General features: G+C 39.8%; 1 protein-coding gene across 1 annotated transcript in view; it reads right to left on the reverse strand.

The window, feature by feature from the left end:
- Positions 1–19,654, reverse strand: part of ptpn1 (protein tyrosine phosphatase non-receptor type 1) — a 103,791-nt gene that overhangs the window by 41,586 nt on the left and 42,551 nt on the right. The window contains exons 3-4 of the mRNA XM_039734622.1: positions 12,278–12,378; positions 1,399–1,497 (exon numbers count right to left, since the gene is read on the reverse strand). Coding sequence (XP_039590556.1) covers positions 1,399–1,497; positions 12,278–12,378 — 200 coding nt within the window. The remainder of the gene's footprint in view (positions 1–1,398; positions 1,498–12,277; positions 12,379–19,654) is intronic.

Genomic DNA, 19,654 nt, shown 5'->3' on the forward strand with positions numbered 1-19,654 from the left:
TTAGAATGCAATACATTTTAATCAGGCTCAAAATAAAACAAATAAAAAAAAAAAGCCTTCCAATTTTATAATTAGGGATATTATGGTTTCCTCTCAGTCGCACAAAGATTATGTGGCATAAACTAAAACACATTAATGATTTATGTAGGAGGTGGACTAAAAAGTCATCATTTGTCAGACGCCTTTATGCCCCAGGTAAAATAAATTACACACATACACACACATACACACACATACACACATACACACACACATAATAAATCAAAAAGTTTTAGAAACACCTCATTTTTTTAATGGAAATTATGGAGTTAGACATTATGGAGTTAAATGTCTTAACATGTTTCATAAAAAAAGGCATAGAACAAATAAACAATGGAAATTAAAAAATAAGTAATGGAATCATTAAGTGCCCAAAATTTGATTCACCATTTGCTGATATAACAGCCACACTGTGGAAACCCTTTTGATTCAGAATGCCAGTCACTCCATCTCAAGCAAAAGCGCCCCAGACCATCACACTTCCTCCTCCATGTTTGACAGCAGTGTCACACACTGAGGAACAATCCTTTCACCAATATAAACACCCTAAGTGATGAACCAAAGACTTCCAACTTGGATTTATCGGTCCATTAAGACTTTCTTCCAGACTGCTTGTATTTCAAGGCACTAAAAAATAAAATTAATATCTCTGGCTAAAATGAAGTTGAGGCTGTGTAAACCAAGATTCTGGGGGTTTGGAAGGATATGGCCATTAAACAATTGGTGAGTGGGCAACAAAAACACCATCCATCCATTTTCTAAACCCACTTTCATTTTGAATATGGATGTAGGGTTGTGGCAGGGGCCTAGCCAACCTTGTGAATTTCCCCTTGGGATTAATAAAGTATCCATCTATCTATCTTAACAGCATTCTTGTTACTACTGCAATGGCCTTTGACAGCAATGTAGACATTTGCCTAATTCTGAAAATGAAAAGGACTGCCTCATTCACCACTTAAAAAAATTAAACATCTGCGCATAAAGAGAAATTAGTTACAAGTAATGTAGACTACAGTATATTGTGGTACAAATGTAACTGAAATTGCAAACATGAGGAGAACATACAGACTTTACATAAGATAGGGATCCAGCACAAGATCTGAGTCATTTATGTTGGATGAGTAGGACTGTACCACCATTACTGTTCTACTATTATGACCCTCCAGCAAGCATGTTTAGGGGGGCATTCTGATTAAGATCCAAGACACAGAACATTATCACATAGTTTAAAAATAAAGTAAAAAATAAAACTCTGAAATAATGGGAAAAAATAGTTAATTTATTGTGATACTACCTGATACAGAACGCATCAGAAGAAAACTACTTTTAATTACAGGTAAACCTGGGCAAAATACTCACAGAACCTTTCTCTATGACTCTGTTCAACATGACCACACCATGTGTACGCTGTTCCCACACCATTTCCCAAAAATGTCCACAAGTGTTGGGCAGTGGACCCTGGGGGGGGGGAAGGAAGAAAGAACAAAAAAAACACGTTAGAATAACTAAATTTTAACAATGTAACTTTTCTCCTCAAAAGGGTTCTCTTGAATCAAATAAGAAAGCAGTTTTTGTGTAAAAATGGAACCTTTTAAATATATTTAAGCAACAAATTGTCAAAAATTGGCATTAAAGTTAAACAAAATGTTAGCATGAAAACAAAAAATTAAAAGGATAACAAACCAATATTTTATAATTGATTCACCAATAAGAATACTTGATGGGAAGTTCACCCTTTTCAGTACACACAGTTAAATAATGTTATGAATGCAAAAATGACAAAAAAGTGAAATATTTGTGATAAACTCATGTTAAGACAGGGAGAACATGCCAGCTCCACAAAAACAGTGATTACGCTGTAACTGAGCCTGGTTTCAGGGAGCTATGAAGAAGCAGTGCACACCAACGTGCTACAGTGGCACTCATGAGGAAACATCAATGGAGCCCAAACTATACTTTGGCCACAACTGTTTGATCAAATGACATAACAGCAAGAGTTTTTCTTAGAAACTATTTCAACAGCTCAAAAGGTAGTCAAACTTTGCACTAAATAAAATGTAAAATGTAATATAATGTGTAACTTACAAAGTGGTTGTTACAGCAAAAGAATTTTATTCGTCCTGTCAGCCATGGGTATTCAAGATGGCAGATAAATAAAGGTGAAGGAAATATGGTAGACTTGCACTGGGAAAAAGTAGTCGTAGCATTTCTAGCAAAGGTTTATGGCTTCACTATTATGTTATTGTGATAAACTCGCGTGACAAAGGCCTTTTATTGACTCTTATTGACTTTTATTTGCAAATGTGCTTGAGATTCTACATCAACCCGCAACACTAACAGCAGAATAAAAAATATATTCATATGTTACACAGTTGGCAGTGGTGTTAGTAGCAGAAGTACTGCTACGCATAGAGAAATCTTTACTTTAAAACTGTTTTGTGCAGTTCTTGAAGTGGAACCAAATCACTGGTGGTACTCTACATATGGCAATTAATTGAAATGTACTCAATTTACAATTGCGGGCAGGGGGTAGTCCCCCATGAAGATTTCTGGCAGACATGCCAGTAGTCAAAGGTATACTAAGAAAACATGCTGGTACGGTGAACCCTACATCGTTGTGTCATCACAGATCAGGTGCTAATCCCTTGTGAAGATTTCTGAAGAGATGCTTTGTACTCAATGTTACACTAAGAATACGTTATAGTACGGCGAAACTTACTTCCCCGCGAAACAATGATGATACCCCCCGTGAAGAATTCTGAAGAGGTGCAGGTATTCACTGGTACTCTAAGAAGAGGTACCAGTACTCCATGTTGAATTTGGCAGATAATGTGCACTGGTGAGGAGGCCCATTCCAACCACTTGTTTTGTGTTAAGAGTTTGACAGGCAGGCAACTAAATACACATTTTGGCTCTCCCACTCATACATAGATACATAGATAGATACATAGATAGATAGATACTTTATTAATCCCAAGGGGAAATTCACATAATCCAGCAGCAGTATACTGATACAAAGAAACAATATTAAATTAAATAGTAATACAAATGAAAAGAATTAAAATAAATTACTGTTCGCATTTACTCCCCCGGGTGGAATTGAAGTGTCGCATAATGTGGGGAGGAACGATCTCCTCAGTCTGTCAGTGGAGCAGGACAGTGACAAAAGTCTGTCACTGAAGCTACTCCTCTGTCTGGAGATGACACTGTTAAGTGGATGCAGTGGATTCTTCATGATTGACAGGAGTTTGCTTAGTGCCCGTCGCTCTGCCACAGATGTTAAACTGTCCAACTTTAATCCTACAATGGAGCCTGCCTTCTTAACAAGTTTGTCCAGGCGTGAGGCGTCTTTCATCTTTATGCTGCCACCCCAGCACACCACCGCGTAGAAGAGGGCACTCGCCACAACCGTCTAGTAGAACATCTGCAGCATCTTACTGCAGATGTTGAAGGATGCCAACCTTCTCAGAAAGTATAGTCTGCTCTGAGCTTTCTTACATAGAGCATCAGTATTGGCAGTCCAGTCCAATTTGTCATCCAGCTGCACTCCCAGATATTTATAGGTCTGCACCCTCTGCACACAGTCACCTCTGATGATCACAGGGTCCATGAGGGGCCTGGGCCTCCTAAAATCCACCACCAGCTCCTTGGTCTTGCTGGTGTTAAGGTGTAAGTGGTTTGAGTCGCACCATTTAACAAAGTCTTTGATTAACTTTCTGTACTCCTCCTCCTGCCCACTCCTGATGCAGCCCACAATAGCAGTGTCATCAGCGAACTTTTGCGTGGCAGGACTCGAGTCATATTGGAAGTCTGATGTATATAGATTGAACAGGACCGGAGAAAGTACAGTCCCCTCGGCGCCTTGTATTGCTGCACACAATGTCACACCTGCAGTTCCCAAGGCGCACATATTGAGGTCTGTCTGTAAGATAGTCCACAATCCATGCCACAAGGTGTGAATCTACTCCCATCTCAGTCAGCTTATCCCTAAGGAGCAGAGGTTGGATGGTGTTGAAGGCGCTAGAGAAGTCCAAAACATAATTCTTACAGCACCACTGCCTCTGTCCAGGTGGGAGAGGGATCGATGAAGCATATAGATGATGGCATCCTCCGCTCCCACCTTCTCCTGGTATGCGAACTGCAGAGGGTCAGGGCGTGGCGGACCTGTGGCCTCAGGTGGTGAAGCAGCAGCGCTCCATGGTCTTCATCAGATGTGACGTCAGAGCAACAGGCGGAAGTCATTCAGCTCACTAGGACGTGATACCTTTGGGACAGGAGTGATACAAGATGTTTTCCAAAGCCTGGGACTCTCCCTGTTCCAGGCTCAGGTTGAAGATGCGCTGTAGAGGACTCCCCAGTTCCAACGCACAGGCCTTCAGCAATCGTGGCGATACACCATCTGGACCCGCTGCTTTGCTGGCACAAAGTCTTTTCAGCTCTCTGCTCACCTGGGCTGCTGTAATTGTGGGTGGGGATGTCTCACCTATGCTGGTATCAGCAGAAGGATGGTTGGAGGATGCAGTACTCGAGGTGAGAGTGGGTTACTGTGATCAAACCTATTAAAGAAGTTGTTCATTTGGTTTGCTCTCTCCACGTCTGTCTCGATGCGGCACCCGCTTGAGCTGCAGCCAGTGATAATCTTCATCCCATCCCACACTTCCTTCATGCTGTTGTTCTGCAACTTCTGCTCCAGCTTTCTCCTGTACTGCTCTTTCGCCCTGAGCTGGACTCGGAGTTCCTTCTGCACGCACTTCAGCTCATGCTTATCACCACCTTTAAAAGCCCTTTTCTTCTGGTTCAAAAGGCCCTTGATGTCACTTGTAATCCATGGCTTGTTGTTAGCATAGCAGCATACTGTTCTTACTGGAACTACAATGTCCATACAGAAGTTGATGTAATCAGTTGTGCATTCAACAGCCTCTTCAATGTTCTCACTATGTGACCCAGCAATATATCCCAGTCTGTAGTTCCAAAGCAGTCTCTCAGAGCCTGCTCTGCCTCAGGGGACCACTTCCTGAATGAGCGTGTGGTTGTAGGTAGCTCCCTCACTCTTGGTTTGTATTGAGGCTGAAGCAGAACCAGGTTATGATCTGCTTTCCCAAGCAGTGGGGTGGCGCTGTATGCGTCTTTAACGTTTGCATATAGTAGGTCAATAGTCCTGTTTCCCCGAGTGTTACAATCCACATACTGGGAGAAGGCAGGTAATGTTTTATCCAGCGTTACATGGTTAAAGTCTCCAGCGATTAGCACAAGTGCCTCAGGGTGCTGCGTTTGTAACTTAGCAACTGCGGAATGGATGATGTCACTCGCTATCTCGCGTTCGCTTGAGGGGAGGTGTAAACAATAACAGCAATCACGTGTCCAAACTCTCTGGGCAAGTAATAGGGCGCAGACTTACGGCCAACAGTTCGATGTCCCTGCAGCAAGTGGAGATTTTAACGTTTACATGTCCTGAGTTGCACCACTTTGTATTGACATAGAGAGCGAGTCCTCCTCCTTTTTTCTTTCCACAGGTACTTGTCTCTCTGTCCGCTCTAACTGTGCTAAACCCGGGTAGCTCCACGTTAGCATCTGGGATGATAGACGTTAGCCATGTTTCACTAAAACACAGCAAGCTGCATTCTCTGTAGGTTCTGACATTTTTCACCAGCACAGCCAGTTCGTCGATCTTATTTTGTAGTGAGTTTACATTTCCCAGGATCACAGAAGGCACCGACGGTTTATAACGCCATTTTCTCGATTTAATCTTATTTTTATCTTTGCGCGGCTCGGCTGCCCGATATCGTCTTCTTACCTCGTCAGGTAAATAAGGAACCACACCGGCATAAGCATTTCTTCTCAGTGCTTTAAGCTGACTACTTGAATAGGCGATTCTCGAGTGTAAAATCCATGTCAAATAGTAAAATAGTAAAAATGTGTAAAAAGTGTCCAGGGAGCAATTCCACATAAAAGAAAGTGGTAGAAGTGATCAGTGAGATAGAGAAAAAAGAGATAAAAGGTAAAAAGATAAAGTCATATCGGCTGCTGGAAAGGCTGCCACTCGGATGCGGCGCCGGAAATTGGGTGCAGCAGCCAACCTAAATTTTTTATGACAAATTTTAACAGATGCTCCCACAATTAAAAACAGATTATAGTTGCGCAGTATACTGGCACTGAAAAAGTGGTAGCAGCATTTTGTTTATTTCAGCACTGGAAGTAAACTGTCGCTTTCAACGACCTCACAGTTATTTCTAAGCATGACTGGAACCCCATGGGAACACACCAATCCTCATTGCAATATATCTATTACATCTTACTCCAATCACCAAGGAAGAGCACGTTCTTCGAACATATTTTATACATCTCAACACGCTGCAAACTCAAGCTGAAAAGCTAAGCATAATGATCTGTAGGGCAGCAGGAAGGCACATGTATCTGCAGGTCGGGGCGTCTAAACAGCAGTGAGATAGGGGTGATGAAGGAGTGATCCATTATTTGCTTCTGCAGTGTTCTGGTACAAGTACGAAAGCTTCTATTGGTACTAAAGTCAAAGTTTTAGTACTGATTAAGTGGGGTGATAGGCTGTTAAAAATGTCAATCATATTTTTGGTTTTGCAATCAAAAGTTGATCTTTCCTTGCCAAGCCTGGTAACTGTTTTTAAAAGTTAGTGTTGGGCCCTGACAATGAACACCATTTTTGTTCCCACACTTGCCCTTTGCACTTCTGAAATTCCATGAAGGAATCTTAACATTATGCAATTATACCAAGACAAATCTTCTATTGTTATCAACGTTACCCGATACGTCTACTACACTTTTAATGTCCCCATGTGTGTGGCTGTCATTAATAAAAAGTAAACACACGATAATATGAACAAGTACTTTGATAATTCAGGGTGAGATACAGACATTCTGATAAATTTATGTGACACGATTATTAAAGAAACCAATAAAACTCCACAATTAAGTCCACTTGACCGCCATCTTCAAGTTCTTCCATGTAACCCCTGAATACAATGAGGACTGATTGAGGTCATTTATGTCAGGTAGAATGCCTAGAGGGGGCTGGGTGGTCTTGTGGCCTGGAAACCCTGCAGATTTTATTCTTCTTCTCCAGCCGTCTGGAGTTTGTTCTTTTTTTTCTGTTCTCCCTGGCCATCGGACCTTACTTTTATCCTATGTTAATTAGTGTTCCCAAATTCTATTTTCTTATTTAATTTGGTCTTTTTTCTCTTTCTTTATCATGTAAAGAAAGCACTTTGAGCTACATTGTTTGTATGAAAATGTGCTATAGAAATAAATGTTGTTGGACAATTTATACTGGACTGCTGTATACAATATGAAATGCCTGTTGTCTCAAGTACTTGCCAAGCAAAAAAGAAAACGTTTTGACCTTATCCTTGATTGCCTAAAATACTGCAGTTTTAGTCGCAACAATCATTTTGTGTGGACTGTGACATGCCAAATTCTAGAAAACACAGATAATGACAGAGTGAGTCCTCAAGATATTAGCATACTCTGTGAACCGTTTTGTAAATTCTATGAACATGCACTTATTGACAGACCCTGCCATGCTCATGTCTTCTAACTTCTGTCAGTAAAGCAGTGAAACTGCATCTATTAAAAATACTTGTGTAAAATCCGTGCTCCCTCATTTCATCGACATCTGGCACTCTCGATATGTTCCACTCTACCCCTGCCAAGAATTTTCGATTGTGCACACACACTTTAAACAGGGGTTCCTTTACCTTGTTAAGAATGCAAGGTTTATAAAATTTGCCAGATGGCTCAAAAAATTCACTTTTGTAGCGTTGAAGTATGTAAATCTAAAATGGGAAAGAAAAAAAAAAAAAGATTGTTCTCTTTTCCCCTCATTTTCATAATGAATTTGGTTAAACAGCTAAATATCTGTTACAACATCCACTTATCCCACAAACTACAGATGCAACCCCTGAGTTAAAGACATCAGCATTCAAAGGAGTGTTTTAGTCAGGGGTTTCTAACATGCCTTATTATGCTTTAAAAGGATGCAAAATAAGCTATTGGCTACACAATGCTGCAACCACTTTCTGGCTTTATTAACAAGCACATCCATACAAATGGACTGTTAATGTGTTTGCACCATTGAATCTGTCAAATTTTATTATACCAAAAAAGAAAGCCCTGCTCTTTTTTTGTTAACTTTCTCAGACTAAATGTGGGTACTGTTCTACTTTCTTCTTTAATTTTCAGCCCTTTTCGCTCTTCAAAACTGAAAGATATAATTTCTCTGTATTCCTTCCTGTCCACATTATGAGAGCGTTTCCCCACACAGCCTTAGTCTGTCGACTTCCGCTCTGACCCAACTAAACGGTTATGCTACACAAAACAGGCCGACTTAAAACAAAAATTCTATAGTTTTACAAATTGCAAACAGCAGCAATACATTACTTGAACAATTTCAACAGCTGTCTTTCTGTACACAATGTCTCCTCTAAGCTTCCAATTCTAAGTCTAAAAAACAAAAAGAAATGGGTTCAGTTACAATACTGGGCAATCAGGTACACTTAGTATCAACTGATGATAGTTTCCTTCAAGAACGGATTCAAAATGGTTTACTAGAAAGCTTGCTGACCAGTGAACGTTCACAATTTTGTCTTATTACTTAAAGTGTGGATGATTTTATCCGTAGAAATCCAGTGAAACCGGGTGTCTGTGCTTTAATGGAGGTCTCTGTCAACAGCCGATAGACAAGCCGCAGCTTTACTTCTGTGCTGGAAATTCCACTGGCACTATGCTCGTTAGTTAATAAATACATTAAAATAAATAAATAAAAAAGTGTACCCCAGGGCAGTGACGCCCCTGTTAAAGACCACACATTATTTCTACATGGGATAGTTAACAGTAGCCCACCTAGCTTTAAAAAGGTACATTGCTTCTCACTGCTTATTCTAATTTTACAATGAAAAAAAAAAAATGCAGCACATTCTTAAGGGGAGAAAAGAAGGAAAAAAGGGTCTGGGGCCATGATAGCCACCATTTTTCTGCATGTCTCTGAAGAGGTAAAGGACTTCAAAATTTATCAGTCAACTAATAACAGAACAATAAAATAGCAGAAGAGTGTTGTACTATGTTAGCCATAGATTGATACAGGAGAAAATAGGGTGAAATGACAAGGTAATCTTGCCTGATGAAGGGGCCTGGCTGGCTCGAAAGCTTGCATTTGTAATCGATTTAGTTAGCCAATAAAAAACGTCATTTCACCCTACTTTCTCCTAGAACAATAAAATGTAATACTGACAATATTTTCAAACATTAAAGTATCATGCCATGTCAAAGGGATAATACCGTATGCTGGGATACCTGGGAATTTCTCCCTTTTTGTTAACTCTTTTTATTTATAATTTAGATGAAATGTACAGCCAGTATATTAAAGTCAAATGTTAGCTCAAAAAAAATGCACATATTACATTTTAGTTTCTCAAATTATAGGTTCAACAAAGGAAAACACAAGCTGAATTTATAACCTAAGAATGCCTAGATATATTTTCAAAGCTTCTCCTTAATGTTAAGGGAGGCAAGGAACATGAAACTTCACCTGGCCCTGTTCAGATCCTCAGTAATAATTCAAAATAATAATTAAAATTACATTTATTTAGTGTTTTTCTAACCTACTCAAAGCACTTTACAAAGACCATGGGGAACCACTTCAAACAACCAATGTGTAACATCCACCTAGATGAATGGCAGCCATTCCTGTGCTGGCACCTCGACACGCATTAGATATTAGGTGGTGAGAGTGATAGTCAATCAATAGGGGACATGAGATGGTTAGGGAGTGAGAATCACAAGGCTGTGGTGAGCAATGTAGCCAGGACATTAGGGTACAAACTATTCTTCTCCAAACAAAAAAAAAATACCCTGGGATCTTTTATAATCACACAGAGTTAGGGGGTCAGTTTTATGTCTAATTCAAAGGATTGGTGTCAATTTTTACATCACAGTGTCTCATCAATTCACTGGATCATTGGGAAGCACATGCAGACCATACTGTAAGTGCCTGACCAATATCTCTTCCAGCAATAACCCCTGTGTTTTACCTACATGTTCTCCCAACAAAGTACTGGAATGGCCAAAACGTGCTTAGACTCAGGTAGATTACCTGCTCTGAAGTGAAGATGACATGGCTGCTATTAGCGTAGCAGAGGAGCTATGGCTAATTGGTGGTCTTTACTTATAGCAATGAGAGGAGTGATTTGGATGTCTAAATTGCATGCCATGTAAGGGAATGGAATCCAACCGCATATACACTGCTCACAAAAATTAAAGGAACACTTTTTTTATTGGCCCTGGCATGAAATCAATTAAACTTGTCTGATAATTTTTTGGTTGGTTAAGCAGCTGAGGTCATTGTTAATCACTTTCAGCTGTATTGGTGTTCATGGACTTAACGACAGGTGCACTAAAGTGGCAACAATTAGAAAACCCTCAAAACAGGACTGGTTTTACATGTGGAGGTCATTTCAAGTTTCTCCCTCTTGATCTTTTTTGGCTGGTTTTCCACTCGTGCTAGTTTTGGCTTGAGTAATCATCTCTACTGGCAGTATGAGGCGATTCCTTAACCCTACAGAAGTTGCACAGGTTGTCCAACTTCTCCAGGATGGCACAACCACACGTGCTGCAGCAAGAAGGTTTAATGTGTCTCCCAGCACAATCTCCAGAACATGGAGGAGATTTCAGGAGACTGGCTGTTATTCTCGGAGAGCTGGACAGGGCCGTAGAAGGTCCTCAACCCATCAGCAGGACCAGTATCTGCTCCTTTGGGCAAGGAGGAACAGGATGAGCACTGCCAGAGCCCTAAAAAATGACCTCCAGCAAGCCACTGGTGTGAATGTCTCTGACCAAACAATCAGAAACAGACTTCATGAGGGTTGCCTGAGGGCCCAAATGTCTACTGCGCCCTGTGCTCACTGCACAGCACCGGGGAGCTCAATTGGCATTTGCCATAGAATACCAGAATTGGCAGGTCCACCACTGGCGTCCTGTGCTTTTCACAGATGAGAGCAGGTTCACCCTGAGTATATGTGAAAGACGTGAAAGGGTCAGGAGAAGCCGTGGAGAATATTATGCTGCCTGTAACATCGTTTAGCATGACTGGTTTGGTGGTGGGTCAGTGATGATCTGGGGAGGCATATCCATGGAGCGACTCACAGACCTCTACAGGCTTGACAACGGCATCTTGACTGCCATTAGGTATCAGGATGAAATCCTTGGACCCATTGTCAGACCCTACGCTGGTGCAGTAGGTCCTGGTTTCCTCCTAATGCACGACAATGCCCGGCCTCATGTGGCAAGAGTATGCAGGCAGTAACTGGAGGATGAAGAAATTGAAACAATTGAATGGCCTTCACGATCCCCTGACTTAAACCAAATAGAACATCTGTGGGACATTATGTTTCGGTCCATTAGGCGCCGCCAGGTTGCTCCTAAGACTGTACAACAGCTCAGGGATGCCCTCATACAGATCTGGGAGGAAATGCCACAAGACACCATCCGTCGTCTCATTAGGAGCATGCCCTGACGTTGTCAAGCATGCATACAAGCTCGTGGGGGCCAAACAAGATACTGAAAAGCATTTTGAGTAGCAGAAATTAAGTTTTTGAAAAAATGGACTAGCCTGCCACATCTTCATTTCACTCTGATTTTAGGGTGTCTACACAATTGAGCCCTCTGTAGGCAGAAAACTTTTATTTCCATTAAAAGACTTGGCATCCTTTTGTTCCTAAGACATTGCCCTGTCGTTATTTGTATAGATATCCAACTTCATATTGAGATCTGATGTATCTAATGTGTTTCTTTAAAGTGTTCCTTTAATTTTTGTGAGCAGTGTATATGGAAGACTGTTCCTCTCACAGCCGTTCTTAACGTGCAAAGGAATTAACCAGAACATGCAGACTTTTGACAGTTTATTTTTTTTTACTTTGTTTTTTCTGTCCTCCTGGCAATTCAATCTTACCTTTTTCTTTGTTACAAACTGAATATTGTCTAATCATGTTTGTTTGTTTGATATTAACTTCATTTCATTTAATTCTGTAAAGCACTTTGAGCTACACTGCTTGTATGAAAATGTGCCATATAAATAAATGTTGCTCTTGTTTTAAGAGAAATCTGGTACAAGCTTGCTACAACCACCATTCTGACCAGGAAAGGTGGGCTAAAAGATTTGCAGTACAGAGCAGCTAGAATTGTTAAGTACCCCAAAACTGTAATGGAACTTTACCTGTGTGAGGATGTAGTTGCGCTGAGCTTCCTCCATGGAGATCAAGCTGGCATTAATGTAATCATTATCACCCAGCTGTAAACGAATTCGGCTGTGGTCAACTGTGAGGGAAAAAGATTGTGCACAATAATATTATTAAAAAAATAAATAAAAAAAAATCGTAAATTACTGTAAAATTACACAAAACCACCTGTTTTTGTTTTTATATAAAAATGACAAGTTATTATTTGTTAAGTATGGAATCAACTTTTCAAATTGAATTTAGACTACTCACAGCTAATTTTAATGACCATATAAAATCTATACTTTTAAATCTTTACTTTTGCACCCTTCCTCATAACTCTGCACTTAAAATCAAGATGGATGTCAGTACTGATTCTGACATGCCAATTGAAAGAAATCGAGGTGAAGACTTAATGCTATGCATTTTTTGACAGAAGCAGCATGCCTTAACAGCACAGTTTTCCTGAGAGATTTTTGTAGACAGATACTGACAGAACATTCCCCTTCAACATTAATAAACTGGCAAACCATTGATTTGCATCAGAACTGTTCACATCTTGCCCCCACCATCCTAGTTCCTCTTTCACATTCATAGTATCTACCACAGATACACAAAAGTTGAGTCATTTGCATTGTAAATGTAGCCCTAGTAGAGTAAAAAATAGGCACAAGGAAAGTGGAGAAAAAAAAAACCCATCATTTAGTAGCCAGGAATAAATACATGTTCAGAGTTATGAACAACCATCTACATGCTGCCAAGACCTACAAGAAGCCAGTAAGCAATCTTCTTCTCTTGGTTGGAAAAAATGAAAGAAAAGGCCATTTTGAATGGCAACATTTTCCAAGTAGAGGTAATTTCACAAGGTGGCATGACCTCCAATGGATTGATCAAACTCCCTCACCTGACATTTTATTTCTAGCTTAGCAAATTGTCACAGTCACAGAAAGAAAAAGTGTATCAATGAAAGACTGAGGAAATGTCAAGAAGGGTTAGGGATGCAGTTATGGACCCAATTCACAGAAAACAGGCCTTCAGAGGACCTTACTACAGCACTGGAGTAGGAGGGACAGTAATTACTGCCCACCAATCTACCAAAAAAAATTTCAGGACCTGAAATACACCACTTTTTAATATATAATAGTTAAACCAAGGCTTTCTTGCTTTCTAGGAACTGGATGTGGGTAATTGGTGTTCAACCAACAGGAAGAAGCAACTTGGAGACTCGCCAAGTCACAGGTGGAAAACTACCTTGTCTGACTGCATCTTGGACATCACCAAATATTCAAAAGAATGATTAGACTATTTATTCATTTCCAAACAGGCCACCAATTTCAACTTGTTAAACAAGCCTTGCAGATTTGTTAGAAAAAACAAAAAGTAGCCAAGTGCCAAGAAGCAAATGGCACTCCAGGAGTGACCTACCCAAGTTTGGACTCCACTCTACTGGAGTGTTAACTAGCACGATGCCCTGCTGTTACAAAGCAACTACACTAACCACAGCACCATCATACTGCCCTGGACCTGAGAAGCAGCAGTATTCAGTGAATACACAAAACTGCAGTGATTATTTTAACATTTATGTATATGGGAAAAAAAAAGCACAAAACAAGCATCCTTGCCTAAAAACAGATTTAGTTTTTCCAGGTTTTAAGGTGTAAAAGGTGTACACATGGCTGCCACCGTCTTTAAAATTAGGAGAAAGCAAACATGAAAAATTATATAAAGAGGTTGAGAAGAAAGCTGGTAGGAAAATGGGACAATATTTGCCCACAGGACCAGTTAATTGGAGGAAAAGAAAAACTATAAACTTCAGAAACTGAGCTAATCTGAGGCATAGGTTTTCACAAATATTAATAACTTATGGTGGATATCGACTTTTGTCGACACAAGGGGTTGAGGGCGGATGTCAACTAAAGTTGATATTCGGGGCAAAGGGCAGAAAAAAAAAAAAGAAAAAACTTACTGTTACGTGATAGGTAGACCCTCCTTGCTAGGAGGACTGTTATACTCACTAATTTGACGTCAAATCCCGGAGTGTACTTGAGTAGCATAAATCAGGCGAGACAGTGAAGCGGATGTGCAAAGAAAAATACTATCATTGATTTATTGCGTATCGGACACCGACTTCTCAAACTCCTATTTTGATGCAAGTGATCTGGAGATCGAAAATGAAAAACAGGTACCTGCATCAACTGATCGGTCTCAGGCTGACCATGCAGTTGGTGCCTACAACAAGGTTCACCTGGGAGGACTACACAGACACTTATCGAACTCCAATTTTGATGCAAACAAACAATTTGGAAATCGAAAATGAAAGACAGGTCCCTCCATCAGCTGATCGTAGTGCTGGACACGCTCATGTAGCCGACACGCCTACGGCAATGTTCGCCTGGAGGGACTACACAGACAAATCTGTGGGAGGAAATCTGGCAACTGGACTTTAGACGACGTGGCGGTCTAGTGGACACTATGGATTACCAGCCACTCGACTACTTCAAGCTGTTTTCCAGAAAGTGCCTTTCAGCTTATGAATGATGAGACAAACAGGAATGTAATAAAAATGTGAATTTACATGCTGCATGGGCTCATGGAATATAAAACAAACATTTTATGTTAATTTATGTGTGAAACCATTGCTTTGTGTGCTTTTCAGAAAACCGAGTTCTTTCAAAAAATAGTCAGCCCTGGGACAAAAGTAAAAAAATAAATAAATTAGCCCTAAAAGAGTTAATATGCTCAGGGAGGAAGAGACAGACCATCTGTCACAGTCAAATTACAGAAGATGGAGTTGTGTTTCTGAGAAACTGGACGGGTGTGAAGATGTTTGTTAACTTTGATCAGAGTTCTGTGAGCACACAAAGACAGGGGGCTTAAAACAGACAAATGTGACTTGAATATCAAGGAAGTAAAGGGGGAAGGGGGAGACACAAAATAACTAGAAGACCCCTTCTTACGTTTTAGTAAACCAGGTAGGGTGCTTTGATGTGAAGAGCACATTAGGTTTCAAATCAACCACAGAGTAAAGGACTGATGATTCAGTTGAAAGTCTGACAAGGACACCCTTATTTGCGACCTTTCACGAGTCAGAGTATAGTGCTTAACGGAGGGTCTTTAATAACTCTAAAGACAGAAAGAAGAGGAGATGCAACTTCAAAAAAATACTTTATTGAGAGGCAGCACAGCACTGACAAAATACAAGTGCAGGACTATGTTCATTCTAATTGTTAATTATGGTTTGAAATAAGCAGTCTCTTTGTATGTAGCCCTAAAGCTCTTAAAAGACACAACAATAACTGGATTAGGAGTGGGCTGTATGGCCTAACATCTGTATCACTGTGTAAATGAAAAATTCTGATAGTTTCACTACATACTGACATAATGAACTTAGATATTTTACAGACAACCCGATTTTTCAAACAAATTACTGAAAAATTACAGATGTGCCACTTATTCATCAAAATTCTTATTACTGCTCTGCTACTCAAATTGTATCGACTGAAGGTGGTCACCTCTTTTGAACCAAAAAAAAAATACAGTTGCATCAGCTGTCACTCTCGATGCTCATTCGCTCACATCATGGCTGCCAAGCAAACACAACACAAGACACAGCTCCTTCCAGCCCTCTGTTCCTTTTTAGATTGATTCAACATACGGATTTAGATCGTTTTTTTTTTTTCTCTATAACTTGCTTGAACATTACGGTTAATTTTGCAACTTCTGTCATCGCACTAATTATCGTAGTTCGCTTGCAGGAGCGATTTATTGGTGCTAATCTGAGACAGAGGTTGTGGGCCGAGGGGAGGGGGAAGCACAATTTCAGGAGTGGAGAGCCGGCCTTGCCGCCTTTTAGATAGCGAACAAGAGAACTACTTAACAGATTAAGATCAAGCTTTTTGCTATAATTTGCTTGAACATTCCGGTTGATTTTGCGACTTCTCTCATTGCGCTAAGAATCATAGTTCGCTTGTAGAAGCGATTTATTTGCGCTAATCTGAGACAGAGGCTATGGGCCGAAGGGAGTGGGAAGCATGACGTTAGGAATGGGGAGCCAGACGGGGCCCTCCTCACTCACACGCCAGCCTCAGTTCGAAACGGGCTACCTCACTTAGCTAGCAATACCGGTTTGTTTATTGATTTTTAAAGTTTGTCCCGTTTCACTACTACACGGGCAGAGCTGTTGGGGACAGCTAATCCAGTACTAAATTGGATATTACAATGTCCTGCAAAGAAAGGAAGATATTGATGGCCAGGAGTTTAATCAAACTGGAAAAGGTGATGGGCAAAAGGAAAATAAGAATGACAACTAAAGGAAAAGAAAAAGCAAAATATCATATCAATATATATATTTTTATAATTTATCCACTGCAATCATTTTTTCAATTGGAGCCATGAGTAAAAATCAACTCAATAGCAGTTAAGAGGGATGGCAAATGGTTCAGGTGGGAGTTCAATAAGGCAGTATCTTCCTGAGAGGGACTGGGCAATTCTTAAAAAAAATTTCACAATTTGAAAGTTGTCATTTTCAGAAAACAATACACAAAATTAAAGTCCAAGGCATTGTTATTGAAGTTTCTGGTTTTTAATGGCTGAAATGGAGGCAATCACATCACATTTCTACAGTTTTAACAGATGAGCAAATCTAAAAGGCACTATATGTTAAACAGATAGATATCAAAAAGCACGAGATCACAGACAAGTAGATATCGATCCCCAAACAAAATTCACTGCCTCAAGCAGCAACTGCCAACCTAAACATGCAGTGCAAAACAAGCTGCAAAGTATTGTGCAATATACACAGAAAATGTTCCAGCTTCCCATTATGATGAATAGTTCTCTGGAAGGACAGAGCATACCTCAGTTCAGCTTTTCCTCTATTTCACTGTCACAGTGACAGGTTTTTGGCTTTGCTCTTATCTTTCTTTTGGCAGTTTGTGTCTACATTGTTTGTGTAAGTCTCACTCTCTCTTCACTTTATTCTTTTAGATTATTTATACCGACAATCTCAGCCCCACTCCCCTGCTTATTATGCAATATTAATCAACTTGCCTCTCTCTTTGCGCTATACATGGTTACCATTCTTTTAGAGATATTACATGAGAATCTAATCCTGCTACTATGTTTAATCTTCTGGGGGCGTCTCCTCAGGGTGGGACGTCTTCCAGTTCAGGGCCCTTGGCAGTGGACTGCCTTGCCTGTCCTGTATAAACAGAATCATGTACTGTCTGTGTAGGTCGCTTATTTTCCGGTGTATAGAAATTTTCTCTCACCTGCCAAAAATAGGCAAGTTAAAATATTGGCAAGGTGTGGGTGACTGACTGCTTAGATGGATATCAGAGATCCTTCTTGTCTTCTATCCAGTGCTGCACGATTAAGTTCTCCTGCCCCACAACAATACAATGGATAAAGCAGGTTAAGATGATGAATGGATGTTCTTTTATTACCACTTACCTCAAATCATCCTACCTAGACCTATGCCTAAGTTCAGACATTAAAAATGTATTATACGCCATTATATAGAAAATAATTCTAAGTTATATTTGTACTTTTAAACAATCTTATTTTCTGTTTGCTGGAGTGTGCGGATGCCAGGCCCAGGGTTTGTTTCCTGCCTTGCACCCTGTGTTGGATGGGATTGGCTCCGTCAGACCCCCCATGACCCTGTAGTTATGATATAGTGGGTTGGATAATGGATGGATTTTCTGTTTGTCATAAAATCTTAAATATTGGTCAAGTACTATAAAGAAAACAGTCCTTGCATTTTGAGACTTCGAAAACCAACTCTTTATTTAACGACTATAATTCTCTTAATTATATATGTTATGCTCTATAAGTGTACAATAATTGCTGCATACTATTTATTAATCATTATTCTAATTTTAATTGGTCTTTCCTTTACTTGTAACTACAGAATTTTTGACACCTTCAAAATGTACTATAGAGATAAATGTTGTTGTCGTCGTCCTCACCTGAAAAGCCATTTTGGGATCTACAGATAAATAAGTAAGGCTTTGAAAGGAGTAGAAGAAAAAGCAACTCCAGTAAAACCATATATAAAGAAAGACATAATTAAATATACAGTGGCCAGATTTTTCTGGGGGCAACCTGGGACACCAGGCGGTGGGGTCTTGTGGGTGGAGCCCCACAGAAGCCAGATAGACGTTAATAATGGAAATGCCTATTTTCGTGTTTCCTGCATCTTATTCTGTACGAGTTTCTTCCATTTGAAACAATCATATTATTAAACCACAAACATATACCCATTTTCAAAAGTAGGGTTCTATACCACTGTATGCTATTTTTCGTGAAATTACAGGCTAGATCTTGCCAAAAACACTTGACTGAAAGACACGCTTTCCTGAAGAGCAAATAACAAACTCATTAGTGTACATTATATAGTATACTGTATGTTATGGACGTACCGAAACCTTACGTTGTTAATCAGGAATCGCAGTGAAAGTACAGAAGTGCCAGAAATGTTTTGTGAATAATTTATTAATACTTTCTGAAATTGAACATGACACTTTTTCAATGTTTATAAAGGAAAAACAGCTTTTCAATGAGTAACTTTCATAATCATGAAACACTAATATTTCTGAGATGAGTGGATGGCTCTCAGGACATCAGGATTTTGTAATAACATGTCATAAAACTTGTCACATGAATTACTGAAATTGCATTTCACAACCAGCATATGTTTCAATTCGATAAAATTAAGTTGCGATTTTTCTGGTGTCCACATGTTAATCAGAGAAAAGACTCTCAGTGGAAGACATAATGCAAATTCCAAAGAGACAAGGGAAGAAGCAATGTCACTCTGCACTCTAAACTAAAGAAAAACAAAGTAAAATACAGCTGTAAGTGTAAGGAACAGGCAATCATCCGCAAATGTTGTTGTGACTTGTGTTAAATATTCATTCATTATTAATACATAAAATTAATATTATCAGATTCACAACTACAATGAAATTTACAGAGAGTACAGTCTGCAGACTTGAGACTATACAGTAAAGTGTGTACAGCAGTACTTAAAGAATAAAGAGCTAAAATTAAAGTAAAAAAATAATAAACTTTGTCAGCACTTTCAATTTTGTCGTACAAAATAAATTGGCAAGTTTAACTCTTAAGTTTAAGCTTTAACTTTAGTGAAAACGGCTCACCTCGAATGCCGTATTGACGAGTGAATGAATGACTGAATCAGGCATCATTAGCTCTTCGATCAGGCTCAGAGCAGGAATAATAAGATAATTCCTGGCTCAGAGCATAGCAAAGCCAAAACATGTCCTATCACAAGGCACGGCAGATACCATCCGACGATGCGTCCGCTTCCGTCTTCTCGCCTTCCGTGCATTTCCATACTGCAAACAATGGCCACC

Source organism: Polypterus senegalus, chromosome 14 (assembly GCF_016835505.1).
Source record: "Polypterus senegalus isolate Bchr_013 chromosome 14, ASM1683550v1, whole genome shotgun sequence".
NCBI classification, from domain to species: Eukaryota; Metazoa; Chordata; class Cladistia; order Polypteriformes; family Polypteridae; genus Polypterus; species Polypterus senegalus.